At 48.5% G+C, this 19,914-nt stretch overlaps 1 protein-coding gene across 1 annotated transcript; it reads right to left on the reverse strand.

Moving 5' to 3' along the window:
- Window positions 1-333: 333 nt before the first annotated feature.
- Window positions 334-18,334, reverse strand: Pfas (phosphoribosylformylglycinamidine synthase). Its single transcript, XM_005067843.4, has 28 exons — window positions 18,235-18,334; window positions 14,344-14,520; window positions 13,115-13,250; window positions 12,239-12,344; window positions 11,653-11,842; window positions 11,429-11,534; window positions 10,640-10,780; window positions 10,427-10,551; window positions 9,922-10,050; window positions 8,746-8,877; window positions 8,488-8,616; window positions 7,087-7,160; window positions 6,821-6,977; window positions 6,446-6,507; window positions 6,173-6,334; window positions 5,774-5,899; window positions 5,528-5,659; window positions 5,098-5,328; window positions 4,771-4,951; window positions 4,601-4,684; window positions 4,263-4,418; window positions 3,980-4,099; window positions 3,584-3,729; window positions 3,263-3,470; window positions 3,065-3,156; window positions 2,873-2,987; window positions 1,818-2,141; window positions 334-1,721 (listed from the first exon to the last, which is right to left on the reverse strand). Exons 2-28 carry the CDS (start codon window positions 14,483-14,485, stop codon window positions 1,411-1,413), a joined length of 4,017 nt encoding a protein of 1,338 aa, XP_005067900.1. The 5' UTR covers window positions 14,486-14,520; window positions 18,235-18,334; the 3' UTR covers window positions 334-1,410.
- Window positions 18,335-19,914: the final 1,580 nt, after the last annotated feature.

Raw genomic sequence — 19,914 nt, forward strand, 5'->3', positions numbered from 1 at the left:
GCTCAGTGGTTAAGAGCGCTCTTCCAGAGGACCCAGCACCCACATGGCAGCACATGACTATTTCTAACTCATTTTCCAGGGGATCCAACATTCTCACACAGACATACATGCAGGCAAAACACCAATGCACATAAAATTTTAAAAAGAGAAAGAAATCGCCGGGCGGTGGTGGCGCACGCCTTTAATCCCAGCACTCGGGAGGCAGAGGCAGGCAGAACTCTGTGAGTTCGAGGCTGGGCTGAACGATAGCCTCCAAAACAATACAGAGAAACCCTGTCTCGTAAAACCAAAAAAAAAAAAAAAAAAAGAAAAAAGAGAAAGAAATCCAAAATGTGTTTTTATAGAAAAACTCCTTTAATCATTATGTAGAACTTCATAGGAGACCACATGACTCGAGCATACAAGTGACTCCTGAATACATTTGTTGTGGGAAGGAAGCAAGGAATGTTGAGAGATGGCTGTCAGCAAGACAGGAAATGTGACCCATGACCACAGGACCATCAGAAGCAGGTGTAGCTCACTGGGCAAAGCCCCTTACTGCCCCTTTTAAGTTGTAAGCAATCATAGGCAGTTTATCATTAAACTTTCCTTTGTTAACTGGAAAATGCCTCTCAAGTACCTTTCTTAATTTTTATGAGGATTCATAAATAGCTTGGCCATTATTTAAATCCTATTACCAATATAAACTCCATTGGGGCAGTACCAGTGCTTGGCACCATTCCCGATCAAGTAACAAGACTAGAATGAATGACAGCTGATAGGACTCCAATAGGAAGGAATGTGTCGTCTACTCTAAGAAAGGTGGCTGCTAAGTTAGGAGAAGTAATCATCAGGAATGTGATCTGAGGCAGGCATTGGTCAACCATAAGCTTGGCCAGAAACAACAATTCCTCACAGCTAGCAGAGCATGTCTGAAAAAGAATCAGGAAACCTGCTCTTTTCAGGCAAGAGCAGTGAGGTTGGTCTTTTCGAGACCCCCAAACCAGTGCCAAGTATAGTGGCACTCATCTGGGAGGCTGAAGCTAGAGAAGAATCTTGAGTTCAGGGCCAGCCTGGGCTACAGAATGAAAGCCTGTCTCACAAAGCCAAAGAATGAAAAGGGGATATAAAACCCTGTTCAGAGCTCAAACGAGAGAATGAGGGACAACATGGTGATGAACACCCCCTGTACTGCCAGCTGTCCCTGGAGTCAGAGGCTGCTTGCTGGAGACTTGTGTGAAACTCAGAGCTGAGAGCAGCTCCTGCAGGGACGAAGCTAAGATGGGCAATGCAGCCAAGATGTTTCTAGCATTTGGTTCTTGTCTGTCCAAGAAACTTCTGGAAATCAGGTGGGGATACTCCTGAAAGCAATGGGGAAAGGAGCAGCAGACTCCAAGGATGAGCTGTGTACCAGGTGATCGTGCAGCCTCCTCAGACCCTGTCTTCTTGTGTCCAGTTCCAAGCATTAACGAAGAGCTGCAGCCACGGGGAGGTAGCAAGAGCATCAAAGGGAGAGGGTCGCCAAGCCCACTGCCAAGGCCTCACAGCCCGCTCAGGGTGTGGCATGAGTGCCAGATGACGACCATCTTGGGAGCAGATGCCAGCTATGCCCCCTGGAGATCCATTGGGGTTCAAGGGGTACTTCTCTGTGGGGTTCCCATCATCATCTGCCCAGTGCAGAGGAACCAAGCCCCTGGCCTCGATCTTGGCTTGGAGTTCAGGAGATGAAAACGCCATGTAACCTGGAAGTAAAGGAAAAAGGAAAGTGAAAGCCAAGCTTCTTCAGGCCCAGGCCTGGCCCCAGCCCTCATCGATGCCCCTGCCTTCCCCAGCCTGACCTTCTCCGTGAGCACTCCACACAGGCAGCACAGAGCCTTCCATCCCTCGAAGCATCAGGGCTGGCCCGGGCTCCACGCGCACGGTGGCCCATCGGGACTCATACCGCCCAGATAGATTATGGCGGAGCAGGAGGCCTGGCTGTGTTGGTTGGGAGCCCTGGCTGGACTCCTCCTGCTCTTCACTGGGGTCACCTCCCACCCAGCCCAGGAGAGCCAGCAGCTGGCAGCCGTTACACACTCCCAGGCTGAAGGTGTCTGGCCGCCTGCGGAAGCGGCCCAGCTCTTCCCTGGCCTGTGGATTAAAGGTTACTGCAGCTGCCCAACCTAGGAAAAACAGTTAAGTCAAAGAGAGATGTAAACAGCTTGAGAAAAGCATAAGCAGGGAATGAGGGGCAACAACAGACTTCCATTCTAGCAATCAGGTCCTTTCTACAGACCTTGGGACAAACCTGAGGGAAGGAACAGCCTTATCTGCTTCAATCAGATAGCTTGATAAGGGATCCATGGTCTTCTTTGTGCTAAGCCCAAAAAAATTTTTTTTTAAATTTTATGTAGTTGTCTAAGATTCAATAGTAAGATTTCAGTTGGATTTACAGGTGACTCAATACTTGGAAAGCTAAAGTAGGCAAATGGCTTCCAGGATGACTTTGTGAGTTTGAGCACCTTGGCTTCATGAAACTCTATCACATTGGAAACAAAAAACAAAAACAAGATTCTACACACAAAAAGCCTGAACTTTTGGCCTCTCTCGTGGTTGTGGCAAACCACCTTCCCACAGGACAGGGCAGTCTGATGAAGCGGCCGAAGAGCAGCTGACCGCTCAGATGAGACATATGCCCTCCAGGCTTGTACAGCCTTGGGAAGCCAACTGACTCATTTTGGGTGTCCTTAGTCCTTCTGCTGGCCCCTGTCCTGAACCAGAGCACTCTGCTTGGCTTTGTGGGGTTGACAAGCCAGCCCCAGCCTAGGCAGAAGGAGCCAAAGACATCTTTTCAAGGAACACGGAAATGGAGCACGCAGCAGGAAATGGAGCACGCAGCAGTGCTCACACTGACCTTTGGCAGAGCCCAGAACGTCTGCATAGCTGAAGCCACCCACAAAGGCCACACCACGGAATGTGTCCAGCCCAATGGCTCCAGAGCATAGATCCTGCATGGTCACATCCCACACCTAATAGGACAGGAGGGAACTGTCAGAGGACATACAGCCAAGACTAGATCTCCAGCTCTGCGAGCCACTACGCTCACCTCAAACCCAGCCAAGTGAAAGGCATCAGCCATCTCTCGGTCTCCATTACTGCCCTCTTCTCGCAAGATGGCGACTCTCGGGATGGGACCACCTGGAAGATGTGTCTCTGATCAGATGGTTACTTACCCACTCCAAACCCCCAGATACCTTCCCCAGAGCAGTTCCCAGCAGCCAAACCTCTGTGCACACTCCCTTACCTGGTTTACAGGGCACAGAGGCAATGGGGAAGGTGGACGGTAGGTAGTAGCGTGGTCCTGTACGCTCCTTTAGGCCCTGTTTTTCTTCTTCCACACAGCGTGGCTCCGCCTGCAGCAGGTCCAGCTGGAAACTTGTTTCTTCCCAGAGGGCTCTCAACTGCCCAACAGGCTCCTCTACAACTACAGTCCCGTTCACTGACACTCGGACCTGGGGAGGTGAAACCGATTAAGGGCCAGGAGAAAGTGTGGCCCCATGATAGTTTCAGAGTGGTACTTTCTTACAGGCTCACATTAACACTACACTCTCCTTGGCTTCCTCACCATGGCTTGGGGTCCAGCCTCGCCTGTGTGGCCCAGTTTCAGACATTGTAGGCCAGCACCCTGGTACCGCAGCAATACTTCAGCTACATCTGCCTCCTGTACCTCTAACACCAGGCCTGGCTCCTCCGCAAACAGCACAGGCAGAGCTGGAAGGGAAACAGGGTGAGTCAGGATGACTAGGATGCTGCCACTACTCAGGTGGGGCAGGATGTGGAGTAGGAACAAATGGGAGTTGCACCAGGAACTATGAGAGGTCTTAGAAGGACACACTTCAGAACATGAAGAAAGCATGGAGGAGACAGCTAAGGGACGAGGAAAGGGACACAAGGCCACCTACATTCTTTACACAAATAAAGAAGGCAGCATAGGCCTTATGCTAGACCCCAAGCTCCTCACCATGGATCCCAGGGGCAGGCACATCCACCTCTATTCCACAGTTCCCAGCAAAGGCCATCTCCAGCAGGCAGGTGACAAGCCCTCCATCGCTGACATCATGGCCTGAGCAAAGACGGCGGTCTGGAGGAAGAAGGAAAGTTCAGCCATCTCAGGCCAAGCCTTATAGTTCCCTAGCATCTGGAGAGCCAGTGAGTGTGAGGAGGGAGAGAGGAGCCTGAACCCTAGGCACACCACATTCACCTGTTCAGGAGGAGAGCGCCTGCCACAGGTCTGGCCCACTCACCTTTCAGCAGGCCCTGGGTGATACGGAAGGCACGCACAAGGTTCTCAGGAAGGTCTAGGTCAGGAGGGTGTTCCCCAAGCTGGGAGAAACACTGGGCCAGAGCCGTACCTCCCAGCCGGTGCTGCCCAGGACTCAGAGGCACATAGAGCAGATGACCTAAGGAAACCAGGGGAAATCCCCACCTGAGTATTCCCAGCACACAGAGAGACCATCAACTAGAAAGACAGCACAGCTTAGGGTTGAGATGAGGACCAGAGGACCAGGACTCATGAAGTAGACCCTAAACCAAGGGCCAAGCTTAGAATATATACCCAAGATTAAAGAAGATAAAGCCATACCTCTTCCTCCAGGATGCTTGAGGTCTGGGGTCACAGTGGCTGTGATGTCTGGGCAGACAGCATATGCTGAAATGACGAGCGACCCTACCAAGCAGGGAGGAATAAAACTAAGTAAAGTACCGGCCCAGCCCCCAGGACGCTCGTCCCTCTCCCAAGGGCACCATCCTTACCAGGAGCCCGCACCGTCTCAGTGCCAACCCGGGCAGCCATGCTGAGGGAATCCTTGCCGCCATCTACTGCCACGCCCAGTGCCGCCATTACTGTCACCATAGCCTCACAGGCATCAGCCAGAGCTGCACCCTCACCTGGGAGCTTGGCTGCCCACATCCAGTTCCCACTGCACTTCACATCCTGGGAATGGCAGGAACGCGGACATGGCATTACCGAGAGAGGTGCAGAGGGCCGGGGGTTACGGGCAGAAAACAATGGGAAGGAGGGAGAGTGACTGACAGATACAAAGGCCTGCAACTACAGGACAAAAGCCATGGGGGACTCACTCGGAGATCAGTCACCAGAGCAAACACCAGGTTGGTGAGGGCTTCAGACACAGCTAGCCTGGCGGCAACCTTGGAATCCAGCAGGCTCTTGACTGGCTGCTCTCCCAAGGCTGTGGCGGCCCCCACGAGCTCCTGGTGGCTCAGTGCCACAACAGCCACATCAGCCAGAGGAGTTTGCAAGGGCCCGACACACTGCTGCTGGGCCACAAGGCCACTCACAGAGCGATCCACCTATGGAACCAGACGCAATTGGAAAGAAGGCAAGGGTCAAAGAGGGCTGGCTATGCCCTGAGCTACAAGCAAGAGCACACAGAAGACTCCAGGGCCCCCAACCCCTCATTCCCAGAGCCTAGGAAACCCCGGGGCTGGGGTGGGGGCAGGGAGCATGACAGGGAACAATCCAGAAGGCCAAGTGTGGTGCAAGAAGGACCTTGTTGGTGAGGTAGCGTTTGCTGGCCACAGCAGGCAGCCTTAGGACACGATCTAGAGCCTGGCGTATACTCAGCTCCGGGGGCAAGACTAGAGGCTGCAGCAAAGGGGGTTCCCTCTGGAGGAAGAACTCCTGTAATGGGAGAGAGGCCCAATATAAGCACCTAGGAAGGGCTGGGCACACAGGTGACAGACACAGGCAAAGGAAAACTAACGTAATAGGAAGGGCACAGGAAAACACACATACCTTCTGAGGCATCTTTCCCAGAACCCAGTCAAGCTCCAGGTCCACAGGGGTTGGAGGAGGTGTCTGGGAGACATCTCCCTGGCCACTTTTCCCCACAGGACACTCACGATCATCCACTAGCGTGATCTGTGGACCCCAGGAACAGACCCCACAGAAAATGAGTCCTTGAACACCAGCATGGAATGTGCCTAGAGAGCAGGGAAAGATGTTCCCATGCTGTCTGGCTTCCTCAGTTCCTCCTCTTTCCCCACCCCATACTCTGTTCCCAACTCCTTCTCTTCTATGCCCACTTTCCATTCAATTTTATTTTGTTCCCTTAATGTTTCTCCCTGAGCCCATGTGCCCAAGCAGCTCAGACCTGCCTATAGTGCCTGCTCCTGATCATTGGGGTCAACTCACTCTCTTGTCTCCAGTAATTGTGCCCACAAAACAAACTGGGCAGCGTTCCCGAGCACTGACACGATTCAGGAAGTCCTGGTCAGAGGGCCTCAGCAACAGTGCATTTGACTCCTGGTACTCAGCCCCCCAGATTTCCAGTGCATTCAAGGTTGGGTCACCCAGCTGTACAGACATGGCAGGGAAGAAAAAAAGGGTCAGTGGGCATTGCCTTGCCTCACAGTCTGGCCAGGAATGGGTTAGAGATAGTCAGGCTTCAGGGATGAGACTATGCACCTGGAAGCGGCTGGTATAAATGATGGCTCCTGCTGGGTCACTCAGCTCCTTTAGGACATTGCCTGGTGAGAAAATGGCAGGAAGAGGTGGCAACTGGTCATAGTCAACCCCAGAAGAACAAAGCAAGTTTCTGGTCTCCAGAGTGGCACTTCATTCTGTATGTCCCGGAAGAGCTGTTGCTATACACTTACTATCTACCTCTCATGGCAGCTGCATGTTCTACCCCTCCCCTCTCCACTCCCGAGCCCGGCCGGCATGCAGAGGGCATGGAGAAGGTGCTGTAGAGCTTCCAGGTTGGCTGCAAATCCTCCATGCTTCTCCCTAACCCAAATCTGACAGAACCAAGTAGACCCAGACTCTTGACCGCTTCCTCACCATTGCCACCAGCACCCTGGTCATGGAGGCTGCAGATGGGGTTTCCTCCCGGGGCTTCCACACAAGCCCGGATTATACGATTCATCTTCTGCTCCATTTCTGGGTCTCCCCGTTGCACAGCCCCGAAGTCCAGGTCACTGGTGTTGTCTCCCTGAACCTGAGGAAGCACAGGGCATAGCTGGGCTCAGAGAGGCTCGGAAGCTCCGCCAACACACCCCACGAGGGGCCTAGTGACAAAGCTGGCCTCCTTAACCATTCTCACGTACCTGCACAGATGAGGCAGCTCCACCTCCAACTCCAATCCTGTACACGGGACCCCCAACCTTTACTACCGCCATGCCTGCAAGGAAGGAAGTTATCAAAGTCAGGCAATATGAGTACAGAAGACACTGATGTGAGGGGAACAGGACTACACAATCCACTAGGCAGAAGGGAGAGCAACCATACAACCTATGCAGGACAATGTGACAATTGTAAAAGTTAGAGACGCAGAGTTAGAGAGATGGCTCAGTGCTTCAGAGCACCAGCTACTCTTGCAGGAGACCTGGATTCAGTTCTCAACACATACAGGACAACGCACAACTGCTTCTCACTCTAGTTCCAGAGATCTGATACTCTCTTCTGGCCTTGGTGGACACTGTACACTCAGCACATTTATAAGCACACTCAGGCAAAACAGTCATATGCATAAAGCAAAAATAGTTTTTTTTTAAAAAATTACCAACACACTCATTCTCTAATAGGAAATACACGTCAGGGAATTTAGACTATAGTTTTATTCACAGGCACAAAATCATCTACATACAAAAGTAAACACTGAATTATTTGTTTTAGCAAATACAGGAAACATACAAGGTTTTATACAAATACTATCTATCTATCTGTCTACCTACCTACCTACCTACTTGCCTGCAAGTATGTATGCGCATCATGTTTGTGCCTGGTGCCCACAGAGGTCAGATCCCCTGGAACAGGAATTACAGATGGTTGTGAACCACCATGGGATGCTGGGAATTGAGCACAAGTGTTCTTAAACTCTGAGCCATCTCTCCAACCCTTTCTTTTTTCTTAATTCCTGTGTGTGTGTGTGTGTGTGTGTGTGTGTGTGTGTGTGTGTGTGTGTGTGTGTGTGTCTTAAGCATGCAGACACCAGAGTACTATGATATCTAGTGGAGGTCAGAGGATAGCTTTCAGTTGTCAGTTTTCTTCCTTCATGAGTTTCAGAGACTGAACTCAAGTCATTAGACTTTTTTGGCAAATGTCTTTACCCACTGAGCCATCCAACTGGTCTGGGACTTTGACTTTAATCACAGCCTAAACATAGTGCCCAGCACACAACTGATGGGCACTCAATAAATGTTTGCTCTATTGAACGGAGCCAACAGATAAAAGTACTGAGCATAAAGCAGTACTAAATACAAACGCTGGCTTCAAAGACAACACAGCGGTAGGAATGAGGGCCCTTGCAATACACAAGTATGCTTGGAAGAGATAAAGACCACAAAGATTGAGAGTGCCCACCCAACTGCCCTGACAACCTGTTGGAGGGAGAAGACAGGAGCCAGGAAAGCAGAAACCACCCCGGTATGTCTTCACAGTTCCCGCCCTGTGGCTGTCCTATGCTGGGAGGAAGCTGGTTAGGTGCAGAGAAGGGTGGTGGCTCTTACCTGGCTCTGGGGGTTCTTTGCCCACATGCTTGGCTTCCATGGACCCAATGCCCCCACTAAACATGATGGGTTTGATCCACTCACGCCGCTGACCACCTGGAAGCTGCAGACCCAAAGATCGGGCAAATCCTAGTGTGGACGTGAAAAGAAGTTAAGTCCCACAGTATTTAGTATTTGCAACACCACTGCCCCCGGGTCACACCACACCCACAAGCCCCTTTGGAGTGTGTTATTCTTTCTTATACACCCAAGGCTCACCAGCCAGCACAGGTTCTCCAAACTTGTTGCCATAGTCAGATGCTCCATTACTGGCCTCAATAGCAACTTCTAAAGGTCTGGCAAAGTTCCCAGGATACTGGAAGCTTGGATCCTCCCAGGGCAGATTATAACCTGAGATGGAAAGATAAGGTTATAGACAGCTGCTGGTTACCACCATTGGTGCTTTGCACAGCGTAAGGTACGTCTAACTACTAAGCTATCGCTATAGTCATTTCTTTGTTGTTCTTACTTTTCAAAACAGGGTTTTTCTGGTAGCCCTGGCTGTCCTAGAACTCACTCTGCAGACCAGGCTGGCCTCAAACTCAGAGATCCACCTGCCTCTGCCTCCTGAGTGCTGGGATTAAAGGCGTGCGCCACCAACGCCCACCCCCCTCCTTTTTATAATAAGATTTTTATCATTTTATAAAATGATGTGTGTAGCGATATATATAATATATATAATAAAAATCCTCAAAATAGCCTTCAGAAAGTCCCTGAAACTGACCAGCCACGGTAAGCAATAAAAGCTGAGACTGAGCTAAACTGCAAATACTCTGAGGCCAGACCAGCTGCCTGGAAGAGGCTTAGGCCAGAGCCACCTGGAAAGGAAGACACTCCAACCTGCTGAGCTGCCTATAGGCTGTGCAGTGTGCCCCAGGTTTCCCAGCTTTTGTCACCCATGCTGGGGTGGGCCTTGGTAATGCAGCTGTTTTGAGTCATATCTACTCCTGTAACTCTTGACCCATACTCATAAATCATTCCAATAAAATCCATTGGTTCACCACGTTGGGCTACAGTAGAATCTGCACTTTGGTCTCTTGTGGGGTGAGTACATGTGCTTGTTACTTCTTCCCAGGAGAAATTCTGTTACACAACAGCCCCTCAGTCTCTTAAGATTCTTTAAGAAACTGGATTTAGTGGGCAAGTACTGATCATAAAATAACTGATCTCATGTTTTCTAACTAAGTGAATGCCAGTTTCAAAAGAAAATTATAAGTCTCCAAAGTCAACCTGGCAATCTCCAAATCTCCCAATTCACACTGCTCACACTCATGGTCGGTAAAAACTGACTACTGTGAAGCTCTTCCTCGAACCCAGATGACCACTGGACCTAAGATGTAAGTGTTGGTGCCTGCCAGGATAAAGGGAAGGCGGTAATTGAAGAAAAAGAAGAACCTGGGATGTGCAGGTTTCCAAAGCAATAGCCAGCAGTGCCAGCTACCACATGGGCCCCACGACCCGTGCACTGGACGTCTCTGATGCGGCCACCTGTACCTGTAGTTGCACCACTGAAGGGAGCCACTCCTGCAAGGAGAAAGCAAAGGAGATATGGGTGACAGGGATAAAACCCATCCTTAGCTGGGTGGTGGTGGTACACACCTTTAATCCCAGCACTCTGCAAGCAGAAGCAGGTGGATCTCTGCAAGTTCAAGGTCAGCCTGGTTTACAGAGTGAGTTCCAGGACAGCTAAGGTTAGGCAGAGAAACTCAGTCTCAAAAAAAACAAACAAAAAAACCACCCCTAAACCATATGTGCTGGCGCACACCTACCCACCACCCACTCACCCCCCCCCACCCCTAAAGCTCTCCATGGAAATAAGAACTTAGGCTTATCCTCAAGGCCTGGGACCTCTGTACCCTCCTACTCTAAATTTACCTATTTACACTGGGACCCAACTCACCCGTGGGGAAGTTATGAGTCTCTGCTGTGAAGACAACATGTCTAAGCCCCTGTTGTTGCCGGAAGCAGCTTGGTTGTGTAGGGTCCTCAGGCTGTAAGAACCGGACTTCCTTCCCCTGGATTGCACTATGGACATAGCCACGCCAATCTAACCAGGGTCCAAGACTTCCCTTGTCTCCAACCCAATACCCCATCAGCCCAGGGCATAGCCAACCTGCTGTTGTCACAGAACTTGAGGACATTGTTAGGGTTTGAGCATGCCTGAGTGCTCATGATGGATTCAAACAGGGAATGTACTAGCTTCTTCCCGTCCACATGGAGCTGGCCCTTGAAAAACCAATGTCGGCTGTGCTCACTGCAGGAGTGACAGGAGGGGAAGGTACAAAAGCATGGGTCACTCCTCAGTGCTGCAGTCTTCTCAATAGCATTCAATAGCAGTCACAGCCAAGTCATACTTAGATGTCAAAGTTCATCCCAGAAAAATCATTATGTATTCTGCCACTGTGGCTTATTGAGAACCAAAGTAAGATAAAAACCAACACTTAAAAGCAGACTCCTAGGCTGGGCGATGGTGGTGCACACGGATCTCTGAGTTTGAGGTCAGCCTGGTCTACAGAGCGAGTGCCAGGACAGGCTTCAAAGCTACAGAGAAACCCTGTCTTAGAAAAAAAAAAAAGTAGACTCTTAGGAGGTTAAGGAGGGCAGACCCTCAAAAGATGCAGTGACAGCCCAGAAGATGCATTCTTTTTTTAAAGATTTATTTATTATGCATACAGTGTTCTGTCTGCATGTCTGCCTGCACACCAGAAGAGGACACCAGTTCTCATTACAGATGGTTATAAGCTACCATGTGGTTGCTGGAAATTGAACTTAGGACCTCTGGAAGAACAGCCGGTGCTCTTAACTGCTGAGACATCTCTCCAGACCCCAGAAGATGCATTCTTGTGGTATTCTCTTCCAACCTCCAAGGACTAATACAGCAGAGAATGGCATTCCTCCTCACCTATTGGACTGAGCCAAGTCAAAGGCCTCCACTGTACTGGGGTTCCGCTGCAGTTCTTGAAAGCGCTTAGTGTAGAAATCCAGGTCCCAGGAGTCGAGGGCCAGACCTAGGAGAGAAACCCTAGAGCAGCTGACAGCACGCCTCAGCCACCATATTCCACGTATCAGTAGTCTTGCTCAACTATACCAGGCCCTTCCCCTCATCTCCCACGAACACCTGCTCACCTAGCTCCTGGTTGGCCTTTTCCAGGGCCAGCCGACCCTCAGCTAATACGTCGATGGAGCCACTGAGTGGGGCTGGGATGCTCTGAGGGGAGAAGCTCTGGATGGGGTCAGGGTAGTGCTGCTCTGTCATCCGGTCATGCAAAGCAGCCAGAGAAATGGCCTTCACCTCAGGCGTAGGGTGGTCGGCAAACTAGTGGGAAGAGACAGAAGACAGCAGCTAGAGTCGAAGAGCTGAGAAAGGACGCATTGCTGGACCTTCAAGTTATTCACCCATCACTACCATACAGTACCATTTTCCCATCCTAATGTAGATATCAAGGCCAGGGTTTGTATCAACTAGGTAAATGCCCTACCACTGAGCCCACAGAGCACCTTTACTCAGACTAAAAGAAAAAGAACAAAATGAAAAATTGCCCCTCTGGGCATGAATCCGTGCCAGGATGCACAAATCAGTCTGGAAAGCTAAGCTGGCCCATTTACCCTTCAAGCGGCAAACAACCTCCCAAGCAGACTTTGCTAGAGTTTAGGATCTAATCTCTGGTGTACTAGCTCCTCTTGATTTCCCACCACAATGCCCACACCTCACCGAAAGCCGGTAGCGCCGGGTGGTCTCCACCCGATCCACAGCTCTCAGCCCAGCAGCCTGGCACACAGAAACAATGTTGCTGGATGCTGGAGTAGAGAAATTCAGCCTGAGGAAAGAGTCAGGTGGTTATAGTTTGAGGGCCCTAACACGCACCATTTGGGAAGGGTGTCTACCCAACACACCACTATTACCTCTTTACCACTGCCCTCCTGTCTCACACTAGATGCCAAGAAAACCTGCTTTCAAAAGGTAATCAGCCTGGTCTACAGAGCTATGTCTAGAACAGCCAGAGCTGTTACACAGAAAAATCCTGTCTTGAGAAACAAAAAACAACACCCCTCCCCGGCAAAAAAAAAAAAAAAAAAGAAGTTAATCAGAGGCTGGAGAGATAGATGGCTTAGTGGTTAAGAGAGTGCCCTGATCTTCAAAACTACCCAGGTAGGGGAATCTGATGCCTCTAGCCCCCATGGGCACTTTCACTCAGGTGCACACACTCATACACAAGGCCAGTATGGGAAACTTAGCAAAATCATCTTTCAAAACTGTTGAATAGTACAGTGCTTACTCAGCACACACTAACCTATTGTCAATCCCTAACAAATGGGAATGGAGAGAAACCACTGTTCAACCTCTCAGACTGTAAGCAGCTTATTCTAAAGAAGATTTGGGAGCTAGTTCAGTTTTCAAGACATTTGTCCACACAGTGAAAATATATGCATTTTCACTAGGCAGACAGAAGGGTGGAGCAAAGGGAAATCTCCAAAGACTACAAGGGAAAGGCGGGTGATGGAAGTGAAGGGTGGACAATGAATGTGAAAGGGAGATGTGACTTGGAATGTGGGACCAAGCTGCCCCAGGAAGAAACCCAATGCGTACCTGGGTCCCACCTCCAGCAACAAGTCATTGCAGCCAGGAACAAGCCAGGACTCCTGAGCAACGTCATCCTGCAGCAGTGGGCAGCCAAACAGCCACTTCAACTTCCTCATCTCCTCAGCCCCTGGAAGGGTCTCCGCTGCAGACAGGACAAGGGCACCTCAGACACTGCCTCATGTACCAGATCGCCCCTTTAAGAAACCAACACTGGCCGGGTGGTGGTGGTACACACCTTTAGTCCCAGCACTCGGGAGGCAGAGGCAGGAGGATCTCTGTGAGTTCGAGGCCAGCCTGGTCTACAAGAGCTACTTCCAGGACAGCCTCCAAAAACCAAAAACCAAAAAAAAAAAAAAAAAAAAGGAAACCAACACCTAGAGCTGAGCATGGTGACCCATGCCTTTAGTTCTAGCACTTGGAAGACAGAGGCAGGGAGCTCTCAGTGAGTTCTAGGCCAGCTTGGTCTACATTTCAAGCTCCAAGACAACCAGGACTACACAGAGACATCTACCTCAAATTAATTAATTAGAAACAAACAACCCAGAATCCACTACCTAGGGGCTGAGATGGACTCAGCAGTTAAAAGGACGGACTACTCTTCCAGAGGACCTGGGTTGGATTATCAGCACCCACACGATGGCTTACAATCACCTTCCAGTTCCAAGGGATCCAAGTGGTACACGGACATACAAGCAGGCAAAACTCCAATGCAGGCAGCATACCCGCAGCCGAGTCCCACAATGGAGGAAGGAAGAGTCCTCTCACTGCCTCATGTTTCAGCACACGTGTACGTATACACACACACACACACACACACACACACACACACACACACACACACACACACACAGTAAGTCAAACAGGAGGCCAGAGAAATGGCTCAGGGTTAGTTTCACAATCTGCTCTCACAGAAGACCCAGGTTTAATTGCCAGCACTCGTGTCAGAAGTCCATTTCTCTCCAGTTCCAGGGGATCTGGACTCGTGCACTCATGTATGCATTCACACAAACAAATACACACATACACATATAATCAAAATAAAAACAAAATGCAATAAAAAATTAAAACAACAACAACAAAAATCGAACACCTGACACTGGATAAGATGAGTCAGCTGGTTACCCCAATGCTTAGTCAAAGAGGGAGTTAAAGACCAGTCTGGGTTACATGATACTCTGACTCAAACAACCCACCAAACAACAAAACAAAATTTAAACCCAACATCTGGGCCTAACCTGCCCAGCGCACATTGTAACACAGCTCAGTCTCCACAGTCTGAAGCTTTGGCAGTTTCTCCTGTAGTTTCCGTACAGCACATCCAGAGGCTGCCCCCTCGTGGCCAGAGGGACGGACGTAAAAGTGAAGGACGGAGGCCATCTCTGCAGATGGCCTTCCACAGATGAATTAGGTTCCTAAAAAAAAAAAAAATAACAGTAGTTGATTTCAAGTCTCATGGACAGTCTAGACACTGGAGATAGAGAAGATGGACATTACAGGGGAATTCAGGAAAGTAAGTAGCCAGAAAAGGGTAGGCCTGGAGATTTTTTTACTAATCCTGCAAAATGTAGGCTTTCTAGGCTGGGAAGGGATGGCTCAGCAGTATAGCATGTTTTTAGCCTTGGGCTCAATCTCACCACACATACATAACAGGACATTAGTAGTGTAGAGGAGAGGCATATAGACACATCCTTGGGCACCAGAACGGTTTTAAGGCTGGGCGTTGGTGGCGCACGCCTTTACTCCCAGCACTTGGGAGGCAGAGGCAGGCGGATCTCTGTGAGTTCCAGGCCAGTCTGGTCTACAGAGCCAGTTCCAGGACAGCCTCCAAACAATACAGAGGAACCCTGTCTCGAATAAAAAAAAAAAAAAAAAAAAAGAAAAGAAAGGTTTTAAGAATATTCCTTGGAGCTCAGAGCTTCTAATTTGTACCATTCATTCAACTATCAGAACACACGCAGGGCTCACAGATGTACACTGCCTCTTTCAGGGGAGTCAGGAAGTAAAGAAATTTACTACTTCCCATCTCCATTTGGATGACTCAAACTCAACTCATTCAAAACTGAATGTTTCTGGGTATGGTGGCACACACCTTTAATCCCAGCACTCAAGAGGCAGAGGCAGGTGGACCTCTGTGAATTCAGGGCCAACTTGGTGAATACAATGAATTCCAGGCCAGCCGAGGCTACATAGTAGGACTCTTATCTTTAAAAAAATGAAAACAAAGTAACTATTCCATTTGCCACCAAACCTGGTGATCTGAGTTCGATCCCCAGAACCCACAAAGAAGCTGGCTAGCTTTCACAGACTGTCCTCTGACTTCAACAGTATATTTGGGGAGTTCAGGAAACAGACTAAAACTTAGTGCAGAAGTGATAGGCCTGATCCCTAGCATCATAAAACGGGACAGCCGGGCGGTGGTGGCACATTCCTTTAATCCCAGCACTTGTGAGGCAGAGGCAGGCAGATCTCTGTGAGTTTGAGGCCAGCCTAGTCTACAGAGTGAGTTCCAGGACAGGTTTCAAAACATTACAGAGAAACCCTGTCTTGAAAAAACCAAAAATAAATAAATAAAATAAAATGGGGGCAAAAGTCTTTAAAACAAAACAAAATTCTTTTACTACCCTGTTGAACCAGTATTGTGGTGCTGCTAACCAGATCACTTAGCTGTTTTTAGAAACCCTTTCAGCAGCATGAAACTCATTCATTCTCTACTTCAAACACTCTCCTCTCATGGCTTCAATGACACCAATATTCTCCTGAACCTCTTTCACCTTCTGGTTGATGGTTCTAACTTACCTGTGTTGACTCCTATTCTTTTGTGCAACTTCTAAATATTAGGTGGCCACAGTTCTGTGTTTTTCTTTTTGTGAGGTAAGTGGCTTCCAGTTCTGTGCTCTAAAGACTACCAAGTGGAACGAACCAATGAAACTGCCACCACTCAACTGTTTTCAACTAAAACTGCCAATTTGATGGCATCCAAACTAATATTTGTTATTTTATGTCTATGGCATTTGCTGGCGTGTGTCTGTGTACCGTGTGAGTAATTGGTACCCCTAAGGACCAGAAGAGGGCTTTGGATCCCCTGGAGCTGGAGTTTTGGATAGTTGTGAGCTGCCATGTGGGTCCTGGGAATTAAACCTGTGCTCTACGGAAAAGCGATCAGTGCTCTTGACCACTGAACCCTCTCTTCAGCCCCCAAACTAATATTTACCAAAACAGTCTATAACTTTTCCCAACAGTGACTCTAAAACTCCATATTGGTACATTTAAATTCCGTTACATTTATATATAAGTACAGCCAAATGGTGCTGAGGATTTAGCTCAATAAAATGTTTATTTAGCACGAATGAAGCCCTGGGTGGTGATTGCCAGGACCATGTAAACTGGGCAAAGTGGCATACACCTGTAATCCCTGCACATGGGATGTGGGGGCAAGAGGGTCCTGCTGAGCTCAAAGTTATCCTCAGCTACAGTGAGTTTGAGACCAGCCTAGGTTATAACACTCCTCTTTCTTCTTCCCCCTTCTCTTTTTTCCAAGAGGAATAGTTTATTGAGCTCATGGGAAGGGAGCTGGAAGCTGGGCAGTCATTGTAGTACCCCTGGAGCCCCCAGTCAGGAAGATTTGCTGTCCCTTTAGTCTTCCCCATGACGACTATATCCAAACAGCTGCTCAACTGAATACACAGGCATGGGATTCAGTGATAAAGCACTTGCCTGGCACGTGCAAGGCCTGAGGTTCAATCCTCAGAGTTACAAAAAGCAAAAACGAAGCCAACCTTAATTGCTCCTTCCCCTCAGCTTCTCTATTACTCAATTCACCAACAAATCTACTTCCAAATATATCTTAAATCTCTGGCCTTTTCATGACTATTACCTCACCAGTCCAAGTCACCATCATCACTCATCTGAACTGATAAAGGTTTCCGTTTCTTTGTTGCTGTTGTTTGTTTTATAAAAGTCAGGTTATTATACAGCCCAAGGCTGGTCTGGAACTCACAATCCTCTTGCCACTGCCTTCAAATGCTGGGATTACAAGTATGTATCACCAAACCAGTTGCACTGCATTCTCAAGCAGTCTGATTCCCACTGCTACACAACCACATCCTATCTGCCATAAGCTAGCATAAAGATCATGAGTTCTAAGATGGTGAGGGTAAATCTATGAGTTCCAGGGTTTATATAGTTCCAAGCCACCCAAGGCTGTATAAAGAAACCCTGTCATGCCGGGCATTGCTGGTGGTGGTGGCATCGGCACAAGCTTTTAGTCCCAGCACTTGGGAGGCAGAGGCAGGCTGATCTCTGTGAGTTTGAGGCCAGCCTGGTCTACAGAGTGAGTTCCAGGACAGCCAAGGCTACACAGAAAAACCCTATCTCGAAAATAATTAAATAAACAAACAAACAGAGGCCCTGTCTCAAAAAAGCAAAACTAAACGAACAAGTTATTAAATGAATGAACATTTTTATCCCCACCAAACCTCAGTTGCCCCCTCCCACTCAGTCTTCCTGAAATTCTTTTTTTTCTTGTTATTTTTTTCTGAAATTATTTTTTTTTAAAGCAAACAAACAATGGCAACAACAACGGGGTCTCTAGCCAGGCTGACCTCTAATTCGCTGTGTAACTTAGGATGATCCTGAATTTCTAATCTTTCTACTCACAAAGACCTCTCGATTGCTATAATTTCAGATGCTCTTCACGACACTCGGTTTTCATAAACCGAGTGGGCATCGAACCCAGGACCCCATGCTAGATAAGCATTCTATGAGCTACATCTCCAGCCTTCTGAAGTTATTTTTTTTTTAAGATTCCCGCCTATCATGCCCAGCGAAATACAAACTCCAGAAATAACGGGACATGGTTTTATTTCGGGGCTATATTCCCAACGGCTAGTATCCTGACCGACGCATTTTGTGATGAATGGGACCACGAGGGGAGGCTATGTCAATCCTGTCCACCTACACCGCGTGTCTGTAGAACACGCGCTCCAGCGGACGGATGAGCTATCTCAAGCCCGCGGGCAGGAGGACCCAGCCTGGCATGATCGGGAAACAGCCGGAGCCTGGAGTTTATGACCAAATGAGCTACACCAAGGAGCGAAACCAGGGAAGCACGCGCCAATTATACTCACGTAATGCCGTCCACGCAAAATTCCAAGAATCTTGGCGCGCTGCTACGTCATCCACAAGCGACACAGCCAAAAACCTGCCATGCGCGGGGCTCAACGACCACGCCCTGCTGTGGGCGGAACCCCTACGACCTCCTATGGGGTCAATTCCAGGTTCTTTTTTTTTTTTTTTCCTTTTTCTTTCTTTTTTTGGGTTTTCGAGGCAGGGTGTCTCTGTGGCGTTGGAGGCTGTCCCGGAACTAGCTCTTGTAGACCAGGCCGATCTCAAACTCACAGAGATCCATCCGCCTCTGCCTCCCGAGTGCCACTAACGCCGGCCCAGTATTTTTTTTTTTTCTCTTTCATTTTTTCAGTACTGGGAATTGGTTCTCAACCTTCCTAAAACTGAGACCCTTTAATACAGTTCCTCGTGTTGTGTTGGTCCCCCAACCATAAAATTACCTCATTGCTACATCATAACTGTTATGAATTGTAATGTGAATATCTGTGTTTTCTGATGGTCTTGGGCGACCTCTGTGAAAGAGTCGTTCAACCTAAAGGGGTTGTGACCTACCGGTTGAGAAACGATGACCTAGAGCTTTGCACATGCTAATCAAGTGCTGTACCCTGAATTCTACTATCAGCTATAATAGTTTTCCTGTTACTAAGACAAAATAGCTGACAAAAGCCAGTTACTGAAGAGTTTATTTTGGTTTAACTTTGAGGGTTCAGTTTAACTTTGAGGGTTCAGTTTATCAGAAATCAAGTTTGACAGCAGATATGACAAGAGCATGAAGTATCTGGTCACCTTGCAACCACAGCCAAGAAGCAGAGAAAAATGTATGCTGGTGTCCCCCTGTCTCCACTTTATATTCAGTCTAGGGCCCTGGCTCATGATGAGTTTTCCCACCCCTACACATATCTGTAAATGTCCTTGAAGACCAGGAGTTTGTCTCCAAACTGATTCTAAATCCTCTCAAGTTGATAATCAAGATTAACCATCACATCAACCCTCTGTAAAAAAAAAAGTGGGAGGTGGGGCTAGGAGCTGGAAGATGATGACTCAGCGGTGAAGAGCAGTGGCTGCTCTTCCAGAGGAGCCAAGGTTGATTTCCAGCACACACACAGTGGCCCACAACTGTCTGCAACTCCAATTCCTGAGGATTCCACATCCTCTTCTGGCTTCCCTGGGCACCAGACATGGCACAGAGACATACAGCCTGGACTACATGAGACCCTGCCTTAAAAAAAATGAAAACAAACAAACAAACTTGTTTGGAAACATTTATTAAACACCTCAGTAGGTGGGGCTCTTTGATATTTAATATTTTTAGCATTTATGGTAAGTTCACTATTGTATAGCTATTTCTCCCCTCCAGTCTAAACTGGAGGAAGGCTCGTGAAACTAGCAGGAAGCTAATTAGATTCACAGGGCCTCTCTATGAGGTTGTATAAGTGGTAAACAGTTGTTGGGGGAGAGGAGACTTGTACAGGACTTCAGCAATGCATTCAGTAATGACACATTGTCACCCATGCTGACTGTGCTTTTGGTAATATGCAACTGCTTCTGCAATTGCTCTAATAAGCTCATTGGCTAACTAGCTAGAGCTAGATGGATGTTTCTTTGGTCCATCATTGTCTTCTCTATCTGTGATGATGAGAAATAGACTTAGGCACTCCAGGAAAGTCATGCAATGTTCTGTG

This window comes from Mesocricetus auratus, unplaced genomic scaffold (genome assembly GCF_017639785.1).
Source record: "Mesocricetus auratus isolate SY011 unplaced genomic scaffold, BCM_Maur_2.0 Super-Scaffold_100007, whole genome shotgun sequence".
In the NCBI taxonomy this organism is placed as follows: domain Eukaryota; kingdom Metazoa; phylum Chordata; class Mammalia; order Rodentia; family Cricetidae; genus Mesocricetus; species Mesocricetus auratus.

Coding starts and splice junctions, on each gene's coding strand:
- Pfas (XM_005067843.4), bottom strand. CDS start 14,485: ATGGCCTCCGTCCTTCACTTTTACGTCCGTCCCTCTGGCCACGAGGGG. Junction 12,345..13,114: donor TTGCTGGAGGTGGGACCCAG/GTACGCATTGGG, acceptor CTCTTTCCTCAG/GCTGAATTTCTCTACTCCAG. Junction 4,100..4,262: donor CACCCAGGGCCTGCTGAAAG/GTGAGTGGGCCA, acceptor TTCTTCCTCCAG/ACCGCCGTCTTTGCTCAGGC.